The sequence below is a fragment of the Cetorhinus maximus genome, chromosome 3 (assembly GCF_964194155.1).
Source record: "Cetorhinus maximus chromosome 3, sCetMax3.hap1.1, whole genome shotgun sequence".
Lineage (NCBI taxonomy): Eukaryota > Metazoa > Chordata > Chondrichthyes > Lamniformes > Cetorhinidae > Cetorhinus > Cetorhinus maximus.
Window position 1 is genome coordinate 209409748 of NC_135881.1, and position 26553 is coordinate 209436300.

The window sequence follows — 26553 nt, forward strand, 5'->3', positions numbered from 1 at the left end:
ACAGAAGAGTCATGCGGACTCGAAACGTCAACAATAAAAACAATGACCCTGTTTTACCTTGGGTTGACACGCAACCTTCATCAATCCTTTCAATCCCAACTCTACAGATTGTTAAGGAAAGCTCAAGATCTTTATAGGTCTCTAGTCAAAAACACTATCCTTGTTGATTCTTTACAGTGTTGCAAGTGTTATTGTGCAGAAGATCCTCAAAAAGTACCAGATATTAACTTGTTTACATCATGGCTTATTGTTCCATTTTCTATCTTAAGATTGTCTTGGCTATCTCGTTTCACAACGTGGCTGCCAAAAAAAGTTAACAGATTTGAATAATATATTCCACACTTCAGCAGAAGGTAAACAGCTCAGTCACTTCGATTTTACCCTGACATATTAAAGCCAAAAACAACCTGGGGATGAATGGTTTTAACCATTTCATTATTTTAGCTGCAGTCCAAGTCCACAAGCAATATATAGTTAAAAAGAAAGCACAAACTATATTCATTAAGAGAATAACCCAAATCCCATTCTGTACATACATGTAAACACAACTAGACATTTTACAATCATGTCCCTTCTCAACTGGTAATTTGTTAACCTTCCTAAACTGGGTTAGCAAAAGTATTATATTGCAATAGATTCACCTCTAATTAACTCTTGAGGAATTAAACAAAATGTTTGTTGCATGAGTGCTGAATATCTTTATAATCATTTACAGTTAACGTTGTTTTATACAAGTCCATAATATGTGATTACAATTATACCCATCGAGGCAGAAACCCTTAACTAGTGTCAGCCATGAGTTTGGATTTTATGACATTAAATTATTGAAAGAATAAATTTGCATTCTTGTTTTATTCCAGGAGTAAATACAAGGTGTTTTTACTGAGTTATTTTATTTTGCAGTTGTATTGTAAAACTGAACATAAGAACATGAGTGATAAAAATGGTGAGCCAGGTGCTCGAACCCGCCCTGCCATTCAGTACAACCATGGCTAATCTTCCACCTCAACTCCACTTTCCTACTTGCTCCCCATATCCCTTGATTCCCCAAGAATCCCAAAATGTATTGAGTTCAGCAGAGCCGTGCCATTCGATTCATGCAGCAAAGCAGCACTCGATTTATATTGTGGACACTGAAACCCGTTCCAACAACCAGAGAGAACTCTGCCATGAAGCTACTGGTCTCAACATCTTTAATCTTTTGGGGCATGGGTGATGCATGTGCGCGTTCAAAAAAAAAAAATCTTTGAGCAATTTTTTAAACCTGGCATTGAAGATATACTTCACACAATATGAAGCATAAATGGTATGAAAGAGCCTCCCTCAGGGGTTGTACATGCTTTACACATGGAGAGGAATCTTCATCTGGGGTTATGTCATTTTCAATTACTGTGATTTCAAAACTGCTTTGCTGCAATGCAAAACTATCAGTGTCAGCTATCAAATGAACACTCTACTCATATTGCAAACTAATGGAAATTAAAAACCTGAATAATGTTTGTTTTAACAAAAGTACTTGTGACTGAATTTCAGTAGGAGACATTGTGGAGCAGTTTAATCCTTCAGATACAGAAAGCAGCTTTCACTCCTGTTTTAAGATAGTTGGATACCATACCGGAAATCTTCAAATCGGATATTCTAAGTTAAGAGGATCTCTTTGTCATAACCATGAGTTATATGCAGTAGAAATACATTGTTCTCATTTGCTTATTCAGGGGATGTGAGCATCATTGGCAAAGCCAGCATTTATTGCCACCCCTAATCCCTAACACCACCCTAAGGTGGTGGTGAGCTACCTCCCTGAATGAAACTGTGTGGCTTACTAGGCCATTTCAGAGGGCAGTTAAAAATGAGCAATTTTGGAATCTCTTAGACCACGACTGGGATAGGACGGCAGATTTCCTTCCCAAGAGGACATTAGTAAACCAGATGGTTTCTTACGACACTGTGGTAGTTTCAAAATCACCGTTACTGAAGTAGATTTTTAGACCAGTTTAATTAATTAATTGAATTTAAATTCCCCAGTTGCATGATGTATGAGGTTTGAACTCATACCTCTGAATTCCCAGTCCAGTAACATAATCACTATGTAACTGACCCCTATATAGAAGCCGCAGCACAGAAACAGGCCATTTGACCGGACAAGACTTTCCTTCGTCCTGCAAGCAAATTATTCTAATGACATTTGCCGGTCCTCTTCCCACCTCCCTTCAAACCTTTTTCCTTCACCCACTTGTCTCACTTAATCTTGGATGGTTTCTACCTCAAACACTAATACTGGGTGTGTATTCGACAGCCTCACAACATTCTGTGCAAGGATGTTTCTCCCGCCCTCGTTTCCAAATCTCTTACATTTGATCTTGTGTTTATAGCACATTGTACTTGACCCCTGTCTACTTTTATCTACCCTTACCAATCCTTTCATCATTTTACACACTTCTATTATTTCACCTTGTTACCAATGGTGAAATGTTGTTTTGGCACCTCACAATTACCACTTGCCCTGTTTTGTTTTTATGGTTGCAGCTTGGAGTTAGTCACATTAACAGACATGTTAAAATAATGGTCAGGCCATTTAGAACAAAGAACAAAGAACAAAGAAAAGTACAGCACAGGAACAGGCCCTTCGGCCCTCCAAGCCTGTGCCGATCATATTGCACGTCGACTAAAATATTTTGCACTTCCGGGGTCCGTATCCCTCTATTCCCATCCTATTCATGTATTTGTCAAGCTGCCTCTTAAACACCACTATCATACCTGCTTCCACCACCTCCTCTGGCAGCGAATTCCAGACACTCACTACCCTCTGCGTAAAAAACTTGCCCCGCACATCTCCTCTATAGTTTTCTCCTCTCACCTTAAATCTATGTCCCCTAGTAATTGACTCTTCCACCCTGGCAAAAAGCTTCTGACTATCTACTCTGTCCATGCCACTCATAATTTTGTAAACTTCTATCAAGTCGCCCCTCAATCTCCGTCGCTCTAGTGAGAACAATCCAAGTTTCTCCAACCTTTCCTCATAGCTAATAACCTCCAGACCAGGCAGCATCCTGGTAAACCTCCTCTGCATCCTCTCCAATGCCTCCATATCCTTCTGGTAATGTGGCGACCAGAATTGCACGCAATATTCCAAGTGTGGCCTAACCAAGGTTCTATACAGCTGCAGCATGACTTCCCAGCTTTTATACTCAATACCCCTGCCAATGAAGGCAAGCATGCCATATGCCTTCCTGACTACCTTATCCACCTGCGTTGCAACTTTCAGTAACCTGGGGACCTGTACACCCAGATCCCTCTGCCCGTCAATGCACTTAAGGGTTCTGCCATTTACTGTATAATTCCTACCTGTATTAGACCTTCCAAAATGCATTACCTCGCATTTGTCCGGATTAACCTCCATCTGCCATTTCTCCGCCCAAGTCTCCAACCAATCTATATCCCGTTGTATCCTTTGACAATCTTCTTCACTATCTGCAACTCCTCCAACCTTAGTGTCGTCTGCTAACTTACTAATTAGCCCAGTTACATTTTCCTCCAAATCATTTATGTATACCTCAAACAGCAAAGGTCCCAGCACTGATCCCTGCGGAACTCCACTAGTCACAGCTCTCCATTCAGAAAAGCACCCTTCCACTGCTACCCTCTGTCTTCTATGACCAGGCCAATTCTGTATCCATCTTGCCAGCTCACCTCTGATCCCATGCAACTTTACCTTCTGTACCAGTCTGCCATGAGGGACCTGGTCAAAGGCCTTACTGAAATCCATGTATATAACATCCACTGCCCTTCCATCGTCGATCATCTTTGTCACTTTCTCGAAAAACTCGATCAAGTTAGTGAGACATGACCTCCCCTTCACAAAACCATGCTGCCTCTCACTAATACGCCCATTTGCTTCCAAATGGTAGTAAATCCTGTCACGAAGAATCTTCTCCAATAATTTCCCTACCACTGACGTAAGGCTCACCGGCCTGTAATTTCCTGGATTATCCCTGCTACCCTTCTTAAACAATGGAACAACATTGACCATCCTCCAGTCCTCTGGGACCTCACCCGTAGCCAGTGAGGATACAAAGATTTCTGTCAAGGCCCCAGCAATCTCCTCCCTTGCCTCCCTCAGTACTCTGTTGTAGATCCCATCTGGCCCTGGGGACTTATCCACCTTAATATTCTTCAAGACGCCTAACACCTCCTCTTTTTTGATCTCAACATGATCCAGGCTATCTACACACTCTTCCATAGACAAATCGACCGCTAAGTCCTTCTCTTTGGTGAATACTGATGAGAAGTATTCATTTAGTATCTCTCCCATTTCTTCCGGCTCCACACACAGATTCCCACCTCTGTCCCTGAGTGAGCCTACCCGTTCCCTGGCTACCCTCTTGCTTTTTACATATGTATAAAAGGCCTTGGGATTTTCCTTAATCCTGGTTGCCAGTGACTTTTCATGACCCCTTTTAGCCCTCCTGACTCCTTGCTTAAGTTTCTTCCTACTTTCTTTATATTCTCCATGGGCTTCATATGTTCCCAGCCTTCTAGCCCTTACGAATGCTTCCCTTTTCTTTTTGACTAATCTCACAATATCAGGATGTTATGCTTTAGGAGAATCATGAATTGAGACAGTATCGTGCTTGTAGTTAATCTAATTGAAAATTGCACTGGAGCTGAACTGACATCATATTAGGAAACATTCTACAAAAAAGGACCAATTTGAATCCATCCCGCTCAATGGAAACCTTTAGGAGGGAGTTAAAATCATCCAGAGGACTCACTCACCAATCTCCTGAACTACCTCCACAAGCTACAGGACATGGAGGGGTTTATATGCAGAACACACTCGGGTCACCTCATGAACTGTTGTTTTAGCCACGAGTCAGAGTGGGAAATGGGGTTCCTGGCAGACCAGCTTTAATTTCTTTGACATTCCTTGTGGGGACAGAAGCAGCAGAAATTCACTGCTGGGTTCCACAGGCAGGTTTAGTCCTCCCCTGCCCTGGGCTCCACCTAATGGTGTCGCCCCCCCCACCCCCCACCCCGCCAAAAAAAACCACTGGGGCCTTGTGCTGGGGACGTCTGGGTGGTTTGCTGCATTTCCTGTGCCCACCTGCCCGATTCCTGCTAAGGAGTAAAACCAAAGCTAAAATGTCTGGACCAGTAATTCTGACGGGCAAAATAGCTCAGGGATAATGTGGACTTTGGGTGAAATAATAACAAGAACAAAACAACTTGCTTTTCTATTATGCGTTTAGCATAGTAAAACATCCCAACATGCTTCACAAGAACGTTATAAAACAAGGTATTGACACCGAGCTAGGGCAGTGAGTGACAGCCACCTATTATATACCTCTCCCTATTTTCATTCTCATGAAAACAGTAGAAGTCAACTGGTATCACTAACCTAAAAGCATGAAAGGTGGTGAAATCAAAGGTGGTGCTGCATTCTCTGCAGACCAGTTTCTTGAACCCAATCCATAGTTCCGAGGTTGTTTTGGTAAGTTGTGTTTATTAAGGTTAAATTTTCTCCTAGATCCTGAGCAATCTTCAGCGCTTAGGATTATATCATGTGATATATTTCCCTCAATTAACATCAAACACCTGGCTGAATTCCCAGGGATTTGTGGCAGGGCAATAAGGGGTGGGGTCTTGGGGAGACCAGGACTGACTTCAAATTCTGCTTCCATCTGCAGCTAACAACAGCATCTCAATCCCTGGAACCATGGAATTTCGTCCCTCCTCATCTTTATACAATTTAATTCAGCATCGCTGCAGTTTTATTAGTGACCATGGTGATGCTGTTCATGCTTATGGCCATGATTTCTGAGAAGTGATGTGAGAGTAAATGAGAATGTATAATGTCAGCTGTTTCTCCTGTGTGCAAGAATAAGAATACATATAAAAACTTTCCACACCAGACATATTAATGGCCACTTGAATATGGTTACTGATTATTGTTAAATTATGGACTGTATCATGTTGATTACTCAGTGAGTTATGTTGGAATTATCCAGTCATATTTAATTTTGGGGAGAATTAAGCCCTTTGGAAAGGCATTCAACCTAGTGAGCAAACAGATACCTCAGTAAAATTGAAACCTCTTGTAATGTTACTTGCATAACAAAATGTATGAGTTTATCCAAACATATAACAGCACTCCATTGTTTTCCAAAGGGCAATAAATTGTTTTACCAACAGTTTTTATTGAGTCCTTTTATCTGTGTCTTTATACAGGTACTTCAGTACTTCAGATAACAGCTACAGATGCTGATGATCCGACATATGGAAACAGTGCCAGGGTGGTGTACAGTATCCTGCAGGGACAGCCATACTTTTCTGTGGATCCCAACACAGGTAGGATTCCAATACCCTTTGGTTTTATCTGTTTTGGAATGTTTATAACTTACACGGCAAATGCAAAATCTGTCATGGACCAGAGCAACTCGGCAACGTTTTAAAATTAAATTCAGGATGGAGTCATGTGTAAAGAGTGATGTCCCATTGTTTTTTATAATGTCACATCAGTGGCAGTTGTCTAAGGTGGCATGGTGTCCTCCAGCTAAAGAAAGATTTGCAATTATATAGCATCGTTCATGTTTCAGGGTGACCCAAACCGCTTTATAGCTAATGAAGTACTTTTGAAGTGTAGGGGTTGTTGTAATATAGGAAACACAGCAGAAAACTTGTGCACCACAAGCTCCACAAACAACATGTGATAATGACCAGATAATCTGTTTTTGTGATGTTGATTGAGGGATAAATATTGGCTGAGGACATCATGGAGAATTCTCCTGCTCTTCTTTGAAATAAAGCCATGGGATCATTTATGGCCACCTGGGATGGATAATGACTTAATACCGCATCCAAAAGACGACACCTCCAAGAGTGTAGGACTTCCTAGTAGTGCCTCTCCAATAGTCCACTCTTCCCTCAGTTCCGTCACTCCAAAATTGTGGCACTCCTCAGTATTGACTGGGAGTGTTTTAATTGTCACAAAAACCCACTTTGTGTTCAAAATCTAGAGTGTGGTTGAGGCCCACGACCTTCTGCCTCAGAGATGAGAATGCTACTCCTGAACCACAGAAGTACATTAAATGTGAAAATCTCAAAACCTACAAAGACTGTTTTAAAAAGACCTGTCAAATTTGCGTTCCCAACTGTAGCTATAGATCCATTTAATGATCACTCAAAAAGTCCACCTCACAACATTTAGAATCATTGGTGACTGAAAGCAGAATCTGCCTGTAACTGGGCAGAGGTTGTAAATGTGTCATTGGTGGATAGGTTCCCATTGGTATCAGGAGCTCTGGTCACCTCAGTCGGGATTGGCCCGGTAATCGGGACAGACAGGAGCTCAGTGGTAAGTCTGCATGTTCCGATCCATGGTATTTTGGTCTGGCTCTCAACCCCCTTTTCAGTGCAAAAGAAACACCAAAATTGCCCTCCATCAGGCAACGTTTAGCTTTGGGAGATAGCAAAATGGGTGATATTGATTCAGCTGCCTTTTATACATTTCCACTACTTCTTTGAAATTGCAATGAGATTTGTAAAGTGTCTGATTCAATACCAACCTTTCACTCTGTTGTTCCAAAGTCCAACTTAAACCCCATGAGTCTTAAATTAATCAAAAACACCCTGCGTGAAACTTTATCAAACACCTTGTGAAAATCCATCACTCACTCTGTTATTTCCATAAAGAATTCCACTGATTTTCTCAATTATTTCTTGTTGGAATATATCTGGCCTGTATCCTAATCATTTGCTGTTTGAATATCTCCCATTGTTTGTGGACAGATTTTGCTATTTTCATTTCCATTTTATCTGGGTTTAGCGCCTTTTACTTCATTGTTAGGCTCATTTTCATGTCAACTACTTTTATCATCAGCAGTTTCCTTTCCTTTCGAATTGTTGTGATTGCTGTTTCCTGGATCTGACGCTTATGCTGCGAACCAGAGTCAAACCTGTGAGCCATAGAAAACCATAGAGCCATTGCAAAGTTACAGCATAGAAAGAAGCCATTCAGCCCATCGTGTCTGTGCCGGCTGCTAAAACTAGCTGCCCATTCTAATCCCACCTTCCAACACCTGGTCCATAGCAGGTTACAGCACTTAAGGTGCAGATCCAGGTACCTTTTAAATGAGTTGAAGGTTTCTGCCTCAATCACCGTTCCGGCCAGCGAATTCCAGACACCTACTACCCTCTGGGTGAAAGACTTTTTTCCTAATATCCCCTCTAATTCTTCTACCAATCACCATAAATCTGTGTCCCCTGGTAATTGACCCCTCCGCTAGGGGAAACGAGTCTTTCCTGTTTATCCTATCTCAGCCCCTCAATCAAGTCACCCTTCACCCTATCTGTTCTAAGGGAAACAATCCAGCCTATCCAATCTCTCCTCATGGCTACAGTTTTCAAGCCCTGGAAACATCTCATCTATGATCTCTCCAGAAAAAGTTATGTTCTTCCTGGAATGTGGTGACCAGAACTGTACACAAAATTCCAGCTGTGGCCTAACTAGCATTTTATACAGTTCCAGCATTACATCCCTGCTTTTGTATTCTATACCTTGTCCAATAAAGGGAACCATTCCATATGCTTTTTTTACCACCTTGTCCACCTATCCTGCCACCTGCAGGGACCTGTGGATGTGCATTTCAAGGTCTCTCACTTCCTCTACCCCTTCCAATCTCCTTTTTATCGAGTATTCCCTTGCTTTGTTTTCCCTCTCAAGATGCATTCCTTCACACTTCTCTGGATTGAATTCCATTTGCCACTTTTCTGCTCAGCCAAACCATTGATATTGTTCTGGAACAAAAACATAAAATGCTGGACAAACTCAGCAGGTCTGACAACGTCTGTGGAGAGAGAAACAGAGTTGACATTTTGAGTCTGTATGACCCTTCTTCAGGGCACATCATTCTGGAGACCACAGCTATCCTCTTCACTATCAACTACATGGCCAATTTTTGTGTCATCTATAAATTTCACAATCATGCCTCCCACATTTAAGTCCAACATGTGATCGGGTATTGACTCATACTGTAGATCGAGAAGGGGCATTGGGAACTCTTACCTCTCTTTTCCATGCTGTCATGTGTATGACTTTCACTCCATTTCTCTGGCACCAACCACAGAGCTGGCCATAATTGATTAGCTGGTCCGGGAGTCCTCCAGGAGAGTTTCTATAATTAGATACACAGTGCAAAACATGAGGAATTAAACATGAGTTAACATGAGCCTGTTGCTATATTAATTCTCTGTGATGTTCTGTTAAATTAATGGAGAGATGTGATTGAAATACACACTTGTCTGAGTGTTTCTAGCTTTCTCTTGTTAATGGGCAATGAAAGTCATTAACCAGAGTCATTGACGTTGGGAATGGTTGACTGATTCTATCTGATGGCTTCAATGAAAAGCCTTCTTGGAGCATTAAACCCAACACGATAAGTCATGACATACATCACACTAGCTATGTTGTTTAAATACTGCATCTTTTTAAGGATACAAAGGCAAATTACATCAATGATTTTGCCTCCATCTGTTAGTTTCACAGTGGTGCTTGTTCCATAGGGTTTGTGCAATTTGAAAATCCTCCTTCAGTAGAGATGGTGTAAACTAAAGTAGAATAATTATCCCCCCCACTTCCAGTAATCTGAGTACCACCATGCTCCCAAATAATCTTCACATTGGTGGATATATTTCTTTCTAGCTAAATGGAAATATAAGGCACAAACTGGCAAGTATCAGAAGTACAATATATAACCAGAAACACATTAAAGCATGAGAATGCTTTCAGGTAGAATTTAAAAACAATGGGGTATAATTTGCTATATCAGGACATCAAATGGCATCTGCTACTCCTCCACCCTGCAACGCAAAAATGTTTCACTCACAAAGTTGCTGAAAGTGGCAGTGAGGATGATACAAATAGCCTCCAACAAGGCATAGGCTAGCAGGATGGGCAGAGAAGTGGCAGATGGAATTTAATACAGGTACAGTACCCCAAATCCAACTGTCCGAAAACCAGACATTTTTCTCTCAGCCCACAGAACACAGTGAATGGAGGAAAAATGAATAATTGTAAACTCTTTGCAATACAATATGTAGTTATAAGGCTGCTTCCATAAATCTCATCCATGAAAGCATTGTAACTACTGAACAGTATTTTTGGACCTGCAGGTATTGTTTGTATTGATCTTTGAAAATGGCAGGATATAGTGAGAGAATGGTTAGCAAAGCATATGGGATCTTGGGCTTCATAAATAGAGGCATTGAGTACAAAAGCAGGAAAGTTAAGCTGAATTTTTATAAAGCTCTAGTTAGGCCACAACTAGAGTACTGTGTCCAGCACTGGTCACAACACTTTAGAATAGATGTGATGGTCCTTGAGAGGGTGCAGAGGAGATTTACCACAATAGTTCCAGGGATGGGGTTTTAGTTAGATTGGGAAAGCTGGGATTATTCTCCTTGGAGGGAAGGAGATTGAGAGGAGATTTTGTAGAGGTTATCAAGATTATGACAGGCTTAAGGTAGAGGGAAAAACAGATTTAAGATTGATGCAGAGGGAATGAAAGGAGAACATTTTTACGCAGTAAGTGGTAATGACCTGGAACTTGCTGAGAATGAGGGTGGTGGATGTGGAAACAATCAATGATTCCAGAAAGAAATTAGATGGACACTTGAAAGAAATAAACTTACAGGGTCGCAGGGACTGAGCGGGTGAAAGTTACTGACTAGACTGCTCTGCAGGGAGCCGCCATGGACTGGATGGGCCAAATAGCCTCCTTCTGTGCTGTAAATGAATCTATGACTCAATGACAGTAACAGTGCAGCAGGATCAACAGGGCATCTGGGCCCTTGGTCAACAATGGATCAAACAGTGTATCTCCAATGAGATTTAAGGATTGGCAAATAAATATCACGAAGGCTGAAGAAGGAAGTGTAGAATAGAGTGTGTGAATCCAATGTAAAATCATTCAAGAGAAATAAGGAAAGATTGGATTAAGAGAGAAAAGAGAAAGAGAGATTGAGAGAGATTGACAATATGCTGTATTTACAAAGCAAATGGTGATGCAGTGCAACTTTTAGATATTGAAATTTAACCACATATCTGACCCTCATATGAAGTTGCTGCATGACTTACCCATAAATCACAGTGAGGGCTGTTAGTCTCATTGTCATTTTGGTAGCACATTGTGGCTGCTTATCACCTGTGAAAGATAGAATACTGGCTACTGGTAAAGAGAATCATAATACTTCCCAACATGGCTTTAACTTCTTAATTTTCTTGAGGACAGTTTTTCTGATGATTGTACACATAAACATTGGATAATATGAAACACTGACATACTCTGATTAATGCATTTTGCAAGTATGTAGTTTAACAGGATTCATATCAGATTCAGGGAACCATTACACTTCTTTTTGTCTGTAAAAATCCATTCAATTCACAACTTTCCGGATTTAAGCATTTCTCAGTCAAGTGTAACAAATAATTTATAAAAATCCAGCAATCAGCTCTTTGAGGTTACAAGAAACCTTTGTTATTTTTATTGATCTGTCCAAAAGCAATTTAGATCAGGTTACCAATCCAGCCTTGGTTCCCAAACCCCATCTGCTCTTTTCTTGAATGAAACAGCTAAGCAACTTTTTAATAGTGAAACAGTTTCAATATTGCAAAATCCTCTCCAAGTGCTTAACAGGGGAGCTTTCTAAACAGATGATGAGCCAAAGAGAGAGCGAGACAAGGACAGATTTTAGCAAAGTTATAGGATTTTTAAGGGCGTATAAAGGAGGGGAGGGAGGTGGAGAGATCGATGTTTCGAGTGAGGGAATTCCAGAAAGTGGAATCTAAATGACTGAATGCAATTCTGCAAAAGTAGGGCAAAAATAGGGAAAGTTGCACAAAAAGCTGATATTAGAGGAACAGAGAGTTCCTGAGAGATTGAGAGAGAGTTGCAGAGGTCTGGAGGGGAAAGACCATTGAAAATTTAAATATAAATTCCTTTTCACTGTCCTAATGTGAAGTTGAGGTCACATGGTGTTATGACCACAGCCGGTGTTAATTGCTGCACAAACAAAATCCCGGAGGAAAACTTGGCTTACGGGCCATACTGTTTTTTTTGTATTCTGAAAAGAAGATGATGACAGACTGATGTTAACAGTAAGCAGTGCAGTAACACTTTTAAAATTTTAAAAATTAAAAGTAAAAGTTTTATTAACAAGAATAAAAGAAAACTTAAGCACACAAGATTACCATTGCACAGTTAAAAACATTCTCCCAAAAAGAATCTCTACTTGGTTAGACCTGCAAATAAGCACCTTCCAGGCAACACTCACTCATAAATGTTTAACTATAAAAATCCAGTAATGTTATCCAAGGCAAACTGCTGTAGCTTTAATAGAGGCAAAACAGATGGCCTGTAACTCTCTTCCACTCTGCTGAAAAAATCCAAACTTCAGAACAAAGCTGCTTTTTGCAGTTAAAGAATGTCTGGCTTGACTGGATGGCTGATTCAAATCTGCATCTTCTCCCAGCCCAAAGTTATCAGCGCCAGCAGCTCCCAGCTCATTCTAGCTCAACAACTATAGCTCACAGCTGCAATAACTCTAAAATATGTTTTTCCCCCCCCCCCTTTCATCTCAGGTTCCATTGTTCTCACACATCTTTGAAACTCAAATCCTTCCAAATATAAAATCTTTCATGTCGCTATTTTGTTTTTGCTTTCGCGTCAATAAAATACAATATGCTCACTTTTATTTACCTGTGGAGCTTCTGCAAGGTGCAAACATGATTTTTTTGTCACCTTTGACTTCCCTCTGACATTCAAAGAAACTCTCAACTTATCTAAAAAAATGCAAATGTTTGATCTAACCTATTCACTTGTATCTCAAACCTAACATCTCTAATATTTTCATGTTTTAAACCCCCCAGACAACCTGTCTCCTAATAATCCCTGCCCAGCTCAATTAAATCATACACACACAACAGGCACATACAGCCTTCTTTACAGAATAACACAATATCCCCCAAAAGTATTTTTTTTAAAAACATGCATTTCTCACACTGGTAACATTTTCAGTCAGGTTCCAATTACATCACTAGGGCTTGACATGCTTATGTCAAAAAGGACCCTTCTGGTGTGGACAGGTACCTATGATGGAAATATTGAAAGTTTAAACCTCTCAGCTTCTTGTGGCTGTCGGCTGGGTCAGTACCTGGGGACATTTTAACTGCACACTCGTCTGGTCCCCATTGGAGGATCGGATTAAAATCGTTCTCTGACTACCTTATTTTCCTCTTGTTCTTATGAGAAACCCCTGAGCCCCTAAACGTCCTTCATTTCAGGGGGATCCTGTTGGGATGGCCTGAAAGCTGACTGACTGCACACCTGGAATTGGCAGGAAGATTCCAGGCTGTGTGAATTTTCATCCGGAATGAGTGGGAAGTCAACGGCAGCATTTGAATAAGACTCGGGAGTTAAAATAGCCTAGAGCTCTTTGTTGCTGCTGTTGTTGATATTTGAAGTGTCATCAGAACTTATCTGTCTGAAATTAGATCACCCTTAGAATCAGGGCACAGGAAGCTCCGATGCTATATCCATTTTAGCAATTGAAGACTGTAATAGCTTTGACCTTCTGTTGGATTAATTAATACATAGCGGTAACATTTAAGTGCTTTTGTCTTCTTGTGAAAATGGAAAATGATTTTTACCTTCCTAACTTAATCCTATAAATTTATTTTATATCAATTAACGCCTTCATAAGCATGGGAGAGCTTTAATTAAAATATGTGCCTTGGTGTGGAACATTTTAAACAATTTTTTTATCACTGTCAGTTGGAGAATTTGTAGGGAGCAATTATCACTTGAAGTCCTTTATCTCTTTCACTTTGATTCATTTTTAATCAACATTTTGCCAAGAACAGCCAGACACAATAGTCTACAGGGGAATTGTTCCACAAAGGTGTTTGTGTCATTTCTAAGTTGATGATCACAACGTTCCAGGTGTCTGGAACTGAAAGAAACCAAAGAGTTTGAGCGGCACCAATAGATTGCGGGACTATTGGAGCAGATTCTCCTTGGAAACAACTTCCATCCAAAGATCATCCTTTAAACATTAGCTTCAGTTGAGTGGTGTGGAAGTTAGAAAGGGGACTTTGAAGCTCTTCATCTACATCACATTTTGTAATCAAAATCAATTGTTTATTTTGTAACCTAGCAGATTACATTAATATTTATGTCATTGTATCCTTCATTTGCTCATTTGGAGAGCCGGTGCAGACATGATGGGCTGAATGGCCTCCTTCTTTGCCATTAAAATTCTGTGATTCTGTGATTTACTTAAACAAAGAGAAATATATTCAAGGTTTATTTTAACACAGGTTAGTTATAATGTGTGTTCAGGGATGTAAATGGTTTGTTCTGTTGCCTGTTGATGTGAATCACTGAAGACAGGGAGACTGTTGTCTTCTGATAACTTATTGGTAGGGATGAAAACCATTGACTGAACATGTTAAAGTTCCTTATCAAATATCCACCTTACGATATAATAGTAATACATGAAGAAAATATATGAACAGATAGCCTTTTACAGGTGTAGTAATTAGTATTCTTTTACTACTGAAGTTCACCTGTATTTAACACAATTTCTTTCCAAGAAGATGTGTGTGTAACCTGTCCCCAGGAATTTTCCAACATCCTCTTCATGCAGAGGCAAAAAGATGTTTCCGAGCTGCATGCTTTAATTTGCTTCCAACCACTTCCCCCACCCACCAGCTTAGAAATTCAATGGTGTGTGCTAGTTTGACAGGTACACCACAGATATCTAAGCATCCAGTATGGCAGGTGGGATGCGGACACTCAGTACATACTAGAAATGCATCATCCATCATGTCAGTAAAGATTGACAATGAGTCTGTGATTGAAACAGGCATTCGGCCCTTTTCATATGCAAATAGAGACATCACATCTGTTTGAAGCTCTGTGTATATAACTGGACATCTCTGGACACACAGGCTGACTGCGTTTAGGAAAACATCATTGACCTATCTCCTAACCAGAGGCGCTTTAAAGGGAGAGCTAGAGGCTGCTACTGAAGAAGTGGAGCCAGGAAGTGCAGGAGTGCTTTAATTCAGTCAGCTCCATTGCAACAGCGAAGACCATTGCCGGCCTTCAGTCTGCTCTCTCTCTCTTGTTGCTCATTCCTCTTCCTGCCGATCATTTCATCCCTTATTGATTACTCCCCTCCTTCATGGTCACTTCCATCCATCTATCTGCCAGGACCTAGAACATCATCCTGAAAGTGAAAACCCCTTTACTGGCGAGTTTGCTGGAGTGACCAAGCAAGCAGCTGGAGCTCACTGACTTCATGTAAATGTGTGTGTGTGTGTGTCCATGATCCATGATTGTTGAAACTGGCAGAAGGTTAGTAAAGACAGAAAACAAAGCAAGAAAATGCTGACAAAACTCAGCAGTCTGACAACATCTGTGGAACGAGAAACAGAGTTAATGTTTCAAATCCGTATGACTCTTCTTCAGAGATAATGAGAAGTAGAAATGTGATGGATTTTATACTGTTTAACAGGGCATGGAGCAGGTGGAGCAAAATAGAAGGTCAGGGATCGATGGGAGCTCAGGAGAGATTTGGTGTCATGGGCACAAGATGGAGGGAGTGTTAATGGTTGTGTTAAAGATTAAAGAAGGTGCTGATACTGGCGTAAAGGTAAGAAAGCAAAATGTGTTAATAGCAGAACAAGGGTCAGTACTCTGTAAAAGCACAACATAGAAACAAATGACCGATGGCTCTGTGGGGGGCAGGGGCAGGGGTGGGGGGCGCGGGTGGCAGTGGTGGTTGGGGAAAAGGATGAGACAGCTTTCCTGTGGGAACTGAAAGATGAAAGGTAAATTTGCTTAATGTATGCATTTGTAATGAGAGGCTCTGGTGAAATGGATTTACAAGTAAATAGGTTGAGTTTTAAAATTTGCATCAGGTGATAGGTAGGGATAGCTGTTAAATTTCAAAAGGGAGTTTAGAAGTGACAAGGGATTTTTGCAACATACAAAAGGTTTCAAAAGTAAACAAGGGGAGGTTATTAAATTTTATTTTGACCCGAAAGTAGAGGCGATAGGAAAACATGAAAGATTTTTACATTTGGAAAAGTTGAGTTAAAAGAGGTGTTTGAGAACAATGGAATCTAAGATGAAAAGGAAAAAGATATTTAAGGAAAGATGTTTAGTTGAGTTGTGTTGGCTGTGTGGGGGAGATGTCCTGTGACCAGCTCTGTGCTGACAAAAAGTGTGAAATCTGAAGTAGCCATCCAATGAGGCCAGAAAAGTCTTTGTCTCAGAAAACAGTTTGTCTTCTAAACTTTCTTGGGTTTCCACAGCAGAGTGGAAGAGAGTGAGAAGTCATGCAGTATACCTTTACTAAAGCGACAGCAGTTTTTGCCTTGGGTAATATTACTAGATTTTTTATGGTTAAAAATCTATAAGGGAGCTGTTGCCAAGTAGTTTATCTGTACGTTCTGACCAAATGGGTTTTTTTTTTGGGGGGGTGTTCTGTAAAACTGTTTTAACTGTGTAACTTTAATCTTGGGTGCTTAAGTTTTTTTTTCCTTCTTGTTAATAAATATTTTAATTTTAAAATCCTAAAAGTGTTCCTGGGATTCTATGCTTCTGGGATCAGTAGTTTTCCCCTAATTTTCAAAATACAAAAAAAAGGTTATGATCAGCAAGACAAGTTTCCCTCTGGGATTTGACTTGCTCAGTGAATAACAATGGCTGTGGTTGTAACAGTTTATCTCATAAAAAACCTTGGAACCTCAGCTTCTGGTGAACATTCCGAATAACCCATGTTGACACAGAAAACCAATGCATCACGTTCTGAACCAAGACTTCCAATAATTCTGTACAGTATGGATGAATGAATCACTATACTATTGAGTAATACAAAAAAACACAGTAAACACAGGCCCAGATTTTCAATCCTGGGTCAGAAGTACAGAGACAGGAGAGTTTCCATCCCTGTAAACCCGACATTTAAAAATAGTAGCCCGCAGTTTCAATTTTCATTCCGGGTAGGGGCGGTGGCCTGAATTAGAAGCTGGGCCCGCCGCTCCCGGAATGAGTGTGGAGGCTGCCGAATGCGGAAGTGGGCTGGCTGCAGGGCCTATCTTTGTGTTCCGGCACTTTGCTGAATTTAATTTTTTTAAATGATTAAAACAAAAACAGCCCTCCAGTCCTCACTCTCTCAGCACCCCACATACTTCCCATGCCCCATAAATGCGACATATGCCACCTCATGCCCCCCACCCACCCACCCCCCCACCCCCCATGGCCCCACATACTCCCTACACCAACTTGTGCCCCTCTACCCAAACCCATGGCCTTCATACCTCCTATGCCACCCCACATCCCCATGGCTCTTTATAGCCCCTATGTCAAAAGGATCATATACCGTAAGGAAGTTAAGGATTGTATAAGATTAAAAGAAAATGCTTAAAACATTGCCAGAAATAGTAGTAAACCTGAGGGTTGGGAGGGTTTTAGAATACGGCAAAGGAGGATTAAGAAACTGACAAAGAAAGGGAAAATAAAATATGATTGTAAATCAGCAAAAAAAACTTTAAAATGGACTGTAAAAGCTTCTATAGCTGTGTAAAAAGGAAATGTTTGGCTCAGACAAATGTGGGTCCATCACAGGCAGGGTCAGGAGAATTCATAGTGGGGGATAGAGAAATGGCAGAGAAGCTAAATGATTACTTTGTGTCTGTTTTCACTAAGGAAGATTCAAGAAACTCCCAGAATCAGAGATCGAAGGGACTAGGGAGAATGAGGAACCAAAGAAAATTAGTATCAGTAAGAAGGTTGTATTGGAGAAATTAATGGGACTGAAGGTTGATAAGTCCCCAGGACCTGATATTCTGCATCCCAGAGTGTTGAAAGAGGTAGCTACAGAGATAGTGGATGCATTAGTGATCATCTTCAAAAATTCTATTGATTCTAGTATAGTTTCTACAGATTGGAAGGTAGCAAATGTCATCCCACTATTTAAGAAAGGAGGAAGAGAGAAAACAGGGAACTACAGACCTGTTAGCCTTACATCAGGACCAGGGAAAATGCTAGAATCTATTCTAAAGAATGTGATAAATGGACACTTGGAAAACAATTATCTGAATGGGCAGAATCAACATGGTTTTATGAATGGGACATCATGTTTGACGAACCTGTTGGAGGGGAGAGAGAAACTTGGTGAAATTACAATCACTAGGGAAGTGGTACTGTGCAAGCTGATGGAGCTGTGGGCTGACAAGTCTCCAGGTTCAGATGGACTTCATCCTAGAGTCATAAAAGAGGTGGCTAATGAGGTAGTAGATGCGTTGGCGTTAATTTTCCAAAATTCACTAGATTCTGGAAAGGTTCTAACAGACTGTAAATTAGCAAATATAACCCCTCTATTCAAGAAGGGAGGGAGGGCAGAAAACAGGAAAGCACAGGTCAGTTTGCTTGACATCTGTCATGGGGAAGGTGTTAGAATCGACCATTAAAGAGGTTATAGCTAGGCACTTAGAGAAACTCAAGGTAATCGGGATGAATCAGCATTGTTTTGTGAAAGGGAAATCATGTTTAACCAATTTATTAGAGTTCTTTGAAGAAGTAACATACAGTGTGGATAAAGGGGAGCCTGTAGATCTACTGCACTTGGGTTTCCAGAAGGCATTTGATAAGGCGCCACATCAAAGATTATTACGGAAAATAAAAGCGCATTTAACAGGAAGCTGGATTAATACATGAGGGAGAAAGGAAAAGGGTTATGCTGATAGAGTTGGTGAAGTGGAATTGGAGAAGACTCAAGCGGGACATAAACACCAGCAGAGCCTGGCATGTTTCTGCTCTAAGTACAATGCAAATGTTTTTTACTTGTGGTAAAAAGAAAGATTTGCATTCATATAGACATATTCATGAACTCAGGATGTCCCAGAGCTCTTTTCTGCCATTGAAATACCTTTGAAGTGTAGTAATTCCTGTAATGTCGGAACATGGCAGCACAGCAAGATCCCACAAAGAGCAATGAGACAATGACCAGATAATCCATTAGTAACAGAATTCAACAATAAAGGTAGCTACATTCTTGTCTGTAACCCAAACAACAACAGTGATTGCTGCATTGAGGTGGTCAATTTGAAAGAAGGACATCTTATTTTCCTGTTATAACACTTTAAATGGAAATACATTCAACCATTTTTGAAAGAACAAAACTCATTGCCAGAAGCACTTACCACAGTTGGTGCAATCCGAGGTGAGGCTAGGGGACCAGTGAGGCTGTTCCTGAGCAGGAGGATGTGGTCCCTGCATTCGCTGGGGCCCCTGCGCCTTGGTATAGCTGGGGATGAGCCTTAGTGTCATGTGGGCAGCCTTGGAGACCCGTGTGTCAGTCTGGATCCTGGTCAAGCAATAAGTCAAAATTTAAAATTCTCATCCTGGTTTTCAAAACCCTCCACGGTCTCACTCCTTCCTAACTCTGTAACTGCCTCCAGTCCAATTATCCTCTGAGATAGCTGCGCTCCTCTAATCCTGGTCTTTTGCTCTCCCCAATTCGAATTGCTCCACCATTAGCGGCCAGGCCTCCAGCTGCAAAGGCCCAAAGCAGTGGAATTCCCTCCCTAAACCTCTCAACCTCTTTCTCTCCTCCTTTAAGACACTCCTTAACACCTGTATCTTTGACAAAGCCTTTGCTCATCTGTCCTAATATCACTTTATGTGACTGAGTGCTTAATTTTGCTTTATAGCATTTCTGTGAAATGCCTTGGGCTGTTTTACTATGTTAAAGGTGCTATACAAGCTGTTGTTTGTTGGTTATTGCCCTGAGAAGAGAAAACAAAGAAACAAAGAGTGATAGTCAATCTGACAGGAATCCTTTCAGGCATTAAAACCTTTCTCGCAGCAGAGACCAAAGCCAAATATCAAACTCATCAACTTCCCACTATGAAAAGGTTGCCTCCCATGGCAACAGACTTTTATGACTTACTTGCCTTTGGATTCTTGCTAAGCAAACCTTGCAAGTACCTAACCTTCTACAAATTCTGAATTAAAAAAAAAACAATTCCTTTCTAGCTCAAGTCTATCTTGACAAGAAGACCAACTACAGAGACAAAAATCTTCCGACAATTTCTCTATCACTCATAATAGAATTTGGAGTTCTGATTTAAGCTTACCTTGCTTCCCCTCGTCAGGTCATTGAATTTTTTTGCAGTACTGGATCACCTGATCATGGGACAATCTATGTGGTATTTCAGCTGCCACTCTGCACACCACCTGGCTTAACTTGTGATAAACGCTGTCTCTTACAGACTACAACATTACAATAGTGATTACTCGTCAAAGGTATTTAGTTTAGTAAAGTGCCTGAGGATGATGTGAGGTTGTGAAAGGCATTGTATAAATTCAAGTTGTTTCCTTTTATCAAATCAGTCAAGCTGGATTTTCGTGTTGGGTTCGAAAAAAGCCACCTCCCAAATTCAGAAACCCGAGCCTGTCACCTCCGCCCACACCCACAATATTTTCATCTACTGGGGATGATGGCAGGCAGGGCTTGGGTTTTCCAAGTCCGAGGCTGTATCAAAGGAGTGTGGATGCCAAGGCAGGCTGGTTAGAACCTACCTGTCCCACCCTTAAACCAGCTTATATTTCACCTCTCTTTTATTTTTCCTTAGTTCTGTTGAAGAGTCATATGGACTCGAAACGTTAACTGTGTTCCTCTGCGCAGATGCTGTCAGACCTGCTGAGTTTTTCCAGGTATTTTATTTTTGTTTTTGTTTTGGTTAGAAAGCCTGCTGTGGTTTGCTGAGACATCGGCCCAGCTCTCCAACACAGCTCGCAAACCCCTAACCCTCAGATGGCCACATGGGTAAAAATTGAAGAGCTCCAGGCTCCACCTTCTCTCTTCCATGGACAATATTCTGTAAAAATTTACAGTAATTCTTAACATTTGGCCAGTGTCTATTTAAATTTGGTCTAGGATTCCTCAATAATCCTAAAATGCACTCATGATAATCTAACATTATGGCCTGAATTTCACGCTTGGAGCGCGCTAAATTGGCAGGCCTGGAAGTGGACGCGAAATGCCCTTCCGCCTGTGATTGGCCCCTGAACACAATTTCACACTGGCTGGTCAATTACCAGTCAGCCAGCGTGAAACGCGCGCTGCGAAAACCTCAGCACTGCCGAGGGGACAGGAAGAGGGTGGGCGCTGACAAAAGTGAGGGTGCGGGTGGGGGCTTCTAGCCCTAGTGGGAGCTTCTGAAGGCAGACAGCTGCTGCAGAGCTGCCTCCGGGAGCTGCAGACCTGAACAGATTAAATGGCAATAAAAAAAATGCACCAAACTGTGTCTATGCAGCACATTCCAGCTCCTGACAGCAGAACCCAAAAAAAAAACATCGGTCTCCAGATATCTTTTATTATATTTCACCCGGGACATTTCATCCCGCCCTTGGATGAGGCTCATTAACAATGGGCTGCTGCCTGCCCACTTTGCCCATGTGCCAAGCGGGAAATCACATTCGCAACATAAAATTGTGGACAACAGGGTTTTTAATGGCCTTAATTGGCCTTTTAATTGCCGGCTGGTGCGGCTCTGACTCCTGCCCGTGCCCACCGACCTCAGTATTGCTCACGTGTGCGATGATGTCAGGACGCGTGCCCGACATCGTTTCACGCAATTTCACACGGGTTCGGGTCGGCCGCCCAATCAGTGTAAAATTCTGGCCTATTTTAAAATGCGCATACAAATGGCACTTAACACCTGCTCTTTATTTTGACCTTTAGTTACGTGTTCATAAATTAGTCATCCTGCTGCTGGCCTCTCATGATCTGTGGTAATCTAATCTATTCGAAAAGCCCTTGCTAGCAGCCTTCTTCAACACACTCAAGTAACAAGGCTTTCAAATTAGCAGCATTATGGGACAGCCTGTTGTGAAGTGAAAATGGCTGTTGTTTACTCACTTGTCTGTGATGTGTGTTATAAATAGACAAGTACATTCACAACGCAGAAGACTTATTTGACAGCGTGAGCAAACATGACGAGAAAGTAGCAGGTTTGACTGATTTGATAAAAGGAAACAACTCACATTTGTACAATGCCTTTCACAACCTCACATCATCCTCAGGCACTTTACAGTCAACGAAACTCTTTTGAAGAGTAGTCACTGTTGTAAGGTAGAGAAACGTAACAGCCAATTTGGACAGAGCAAGTCACACAAACAGCAATGTTATCATGACCACATGATCTGTTTTTAGTGATGCCAGTAAAAATAAACACTGAACAGGACAGGGTGCAGAGGAGAAAAACAAAAACAAAAATACCGGGAAAAACTCAGCAGGTCTGGCAGCATCTGTGGAGAGGAACACAGTTAACGTTTCGAGTCCGTATGACTCTTCAACAGAACTAAGGAAAAATAGAAAAGAGGTGAAATATAAGCTGGTTTAAGGGGCGGGGTGGGGGGGGGGGACAAGTAGAGCTGGATAGAGGGCCAGTGATAGGTGGAGATAACCAAACGATGTCATAGACAAAAGGGCAAAGAGGTGTTGAAGGTGGTGATATTATCTAAGGAATGTGCTAATTAAGGGTAGAAAGCAGGACAAGCAGGGTATAGATAGCCCTAGTGGGGGTGGGGTGGGGGGAAGGAGATTTACCAGGATGCTGCCTGGGCTGGAGGGTCTGAGCTATAAGGAAAGATTGGATAGGCTGGGGTTGTTTTCCTTGGAGCGGCGAAGGTTGAGAGGGGCCTGATCGTGGTGTATAAGATTATGAGGGGCATAGATAACGTGGATGGGAAGGCACTTTTTCCATTAGTAGAGGTGTCAATAGCCAGGGGGTCATAGATTTAAGGTAAGAGATAGAAGGCTAAGAGGGGAGTTAAGGAGAAATGTTTTCATCGAGAGGGTGGTGGAAGTCTGGAACTCACTGCCCTAAAAGGGTGGTTGAATCAGAAACTCTCATCACATTTAAGAAGTATTTAGATATTCAGTTGCATTACCATAGCTTCCAGGGCTATGGGCCAAGCACTGGAAAATGGAATTTGCGTTGTCACATCTTTGTTGACCGGCACAGATACGATGGGCCGAATGGCCGTTTGTGCTGTAAACGTCTACAGGTCTATGAGCTGGGGAGAGCCCTGCTGCTGTTATAGGACCTTTTACATTCACCCAAGAGTTGGGCCAACAGGGCCTTGGTTTATTACCTCATCTGAAAGTTGGCGCTTTTGACACTTGCAGCCTTCCCTCAGCACTGCACTGAGGTATCAACCTTGATCATGTCATCAAGTCTCTGAGGGGGGTTGAATCATTGACCTTCTGACTCCGAAGTGAGAGCACAGCCAGTGAGCTGAAACTGCCTCCTGATGTATGGTATGGATTAACCTTCCTACACACAACTTTTTGGTGTAATACAGGTGACTGTTCATTACTAATTAATTATTTAATTATAAACAACCGGTCCTGAGTGAGTATTCCACATACAAGGTGAAAGATTCCTTCACTATTATGAAGACTGCACAGGATCTGTATATCGACATGTGTCCATGCATTGGTTCGACATTGCAAGCCTTTTCACTAATGTGCTCTCAAGGAAGATGTAGACATTGCCGCCACATCACTATATCAGGGCAATCTGGACCTGCCACCATGTTCTGAATCTGTATTCATTGAACTTATGAACTTAGAAACTGGCGCAGTTGAATTCAGCTTTAATGACAATATGTATGACCAAATAGATGGTGTTACCATGGGTGCCCCTCTAGGGCCAGCTTTTTCAATGGTCTCCATTAGGAACATGTTTTTGGTGGAATTACCCCTAACCTCCTACCCCTTGCACATTTCCAAGATGACATGTTTGCTATATTTGAATCCGCAGTTGCATGTAAGAATTTCCTTACACATCTTAATGCGCTCCAGCCCATGGAGGGTGGATGGCAGGGGTTTGAGGGGGGGGGGAAGGGGAAATGGTGATGTAGTGGCAATGTCACTGGACTAATAGTACAGAGGCCTAGCCTAATGCTGTGGGGCATGGAATCAAATCCCACAATGGCAGCTGGTGGAAATTAAATTCAATTAATGAATCTGAATAGATCAGTAATGGTGACCATGCCACCATCACTGATTGTCACAAAAACCTGTCTGATTTACTAATGCCCTTCAGGGAAGGAATGTGCCACCCTTACCTGGTTGGGTCTACATGCGACTCTAGACCACAGCAATGTGGTTGACGCTTAACTGCCCTCAATTGAAGGGCAATCACAAATGGGTGACAAATGCTGGTCTTGCCAGTGACACCCACTTCTGATGAAAGAATAAAGAAATCACACACTCAAATTCACATTTGAAATGGAGCAGTCTAACGAGCTCTCTTTCCTCGATATGCTAGTTGAGAAATCCGCTAATGGGTTCTCTATTACCGCAAGATTACCTTCATTGGTCAATATACACGTTGGGATTCCTGCAGCTCCATGCACTACAAGATTGGCCTTATTCACTGTGCAAAGCTAATGCTGAATTAGGGTATATCAAAGCCATCCTGCAGGACACTGCTAACCCGATCAAATCATTGCTCGCTACGTATCACACAAACTCACAAATGGGGCTAAGGCTGCTACTTTTGGACCTGAAAAGTTCCCAGACTACCTCAAATTACTCTGGAGGGGTAAAGTACCTCAAAAAATGGAGCAACAGGTGAAGCTAACTGTTTCACGGTGCTACTGTACAGAGGCAACACGAGTAGTGTTTTTCACTGACAGGGTACTGCTGTCAAGCCAAAACGATGCTCTGCCTATCACACAAATGAGTAACATGGTAAACGAATTTCAGTGCCAGTGTGGTGCCAGGTATGTAGGCCGTACGTCCCAGTGACTGGTGGATCATATCAAACAGCATGTCCCTTCCACGGTTCGCAATAGACAGAGCACTGACTGCACTCAATCAACTCTTGCTTGCAAAGCTCAGAACATAATGTCTAAAGTTAAATGTGATTCTGCGATTAGACAGCATTTGCTGAACAATCCTGAGTGTGCTAAGAATTACACTAACAATCAATTAAAGATTATCACTCAGGCTCGGAATGTCCCTCACTTACCCTTGCTGAAAACTACATATATCCATATGCAGGGACCTGTCCTCTGCAGGAGAAAGGCACATGTCCAGGCTTTGTGCCTTGATTGAATCAACAAAAGCAAGGGGTCAATAGCTCCCTGATGCATTCACCATAGCAACGTCTCAACCATTCAGAGCCAACCAATCAGCACTTCCTTTTCTAATGCAGTATTAATTGTTGCTCCTTTTGAAATTTGGCATGCTTGCATCTGTCCTGATGAGGGCAGGATGAAAAGCTTCAACAGCATTGTTTTCAGCAATACTCAAGTTCAGTACAACCAAGTGACTAATTAATTACTTGTTTGATCTCTAGATTAACCTATACTAGATAATTCAATAGTTTTCTGCACTGTGTGACAGAGGGCATTCCTTTAAAGATAGGTAACTCCACAGCACTCCATAAACAATGATGTTTTGCATGTAACTGGAGAGAATATGTGATTCAAAACCTGACTGCTGATGGTGCCTTATCAAGGTGTGAAAATTAATGAGCTGTCCACAATCCATGTAGGGAATCTAAAAAGACAGGAGCCTGGTGGTGTAACATCAAAGACACCATCACCCACACTGAAAATTGTGTCAGTCAGATTGCTTGCCCTTTTTTACTTACTCTTTAGATCACTTCACGAGCATAAATGTTACCTGATTATACCTCAAAGGACCTTAAGCACAGATGTTGTGTGTTATTTTGACCTTTTTTTGTTAAATTGTATCTGTTAATTGTCAGAAATTTCATTTTTACTTCACAAGGCACAAACAGAAAGACAGTTACATGTGGCTGTTAGCAGATGTGATGGGTCTGTGTGTCATTACTGAGACGCCATTATTCTTGTACACAAGACAGATGAGCCTTAAGCGCTCATTGCTTCAAGATGTCAAGCTCAGCGGTGGGTCTCCCTTGTTCCCAACTTTCTCTTTGGAAATATGACTTAATGACAAATTAGAAATAGTAAACTTTTTCACCTCCTCTAAAGGCAAAGTAACATATCACTATCAACTGTGACATTTATTTAACACACAGAAATATTCAGTACACAAAAAACTTGCCTGAAATGCAGCAATAATGGGTCACCTCACTTAAATAATGTTTTTATGAGTTTAGAAAAGAGATATGTTTTTACTGATATTTTTCATTCATATTTAATATTTCTCTGCCAACCGTTTAGTTGCCAAGTCTGCAGGGGATCTCACTCAATAGAGGAAGCAGGTTACACTGTGGTCATTGTCACATTCATTCATCAAAACAACCGGATGAGGCATGGAAACATGAACACTGTGGGGCTGATTTCTACAGCAGCGATGCAGCGATAGTCAGCGAGGTTAGGCAACCAAACACTTTTGTCACTATAATATCTGCAGAAAGATATTTTAACAATTCTTCAACATTATATCCAATGTAGAATTTCTTGTTCAAGATGT

At 41.5% G+C, this 26553-nt stretch overlaps 1 protein-coding gene across 4 annotated transcripts in view; it reads left to right on the forward strand.

The window, feature by feature from the left end:
• LOC144679217 (cadherin-18) overlaps nt 1-26553 on the forward strand; it is a 714816-nt gene that overhangs the window by 553350 nt on the left and 134913 nt on the right. For all 4 annotated transcript variants that reach the window (XM_078539657.1, XM_078539658.1, XM_078539656.1 and 1 more), the window contains one exon: nt 6229-6348. In XM_078539657.1, coding sequence (XP_078395783.1) covers nt 6229-6348 — 120 coding nt within the window. The remainder of the gene's footprint in view (nt 1-6228; nt 6349-26553) is intronic.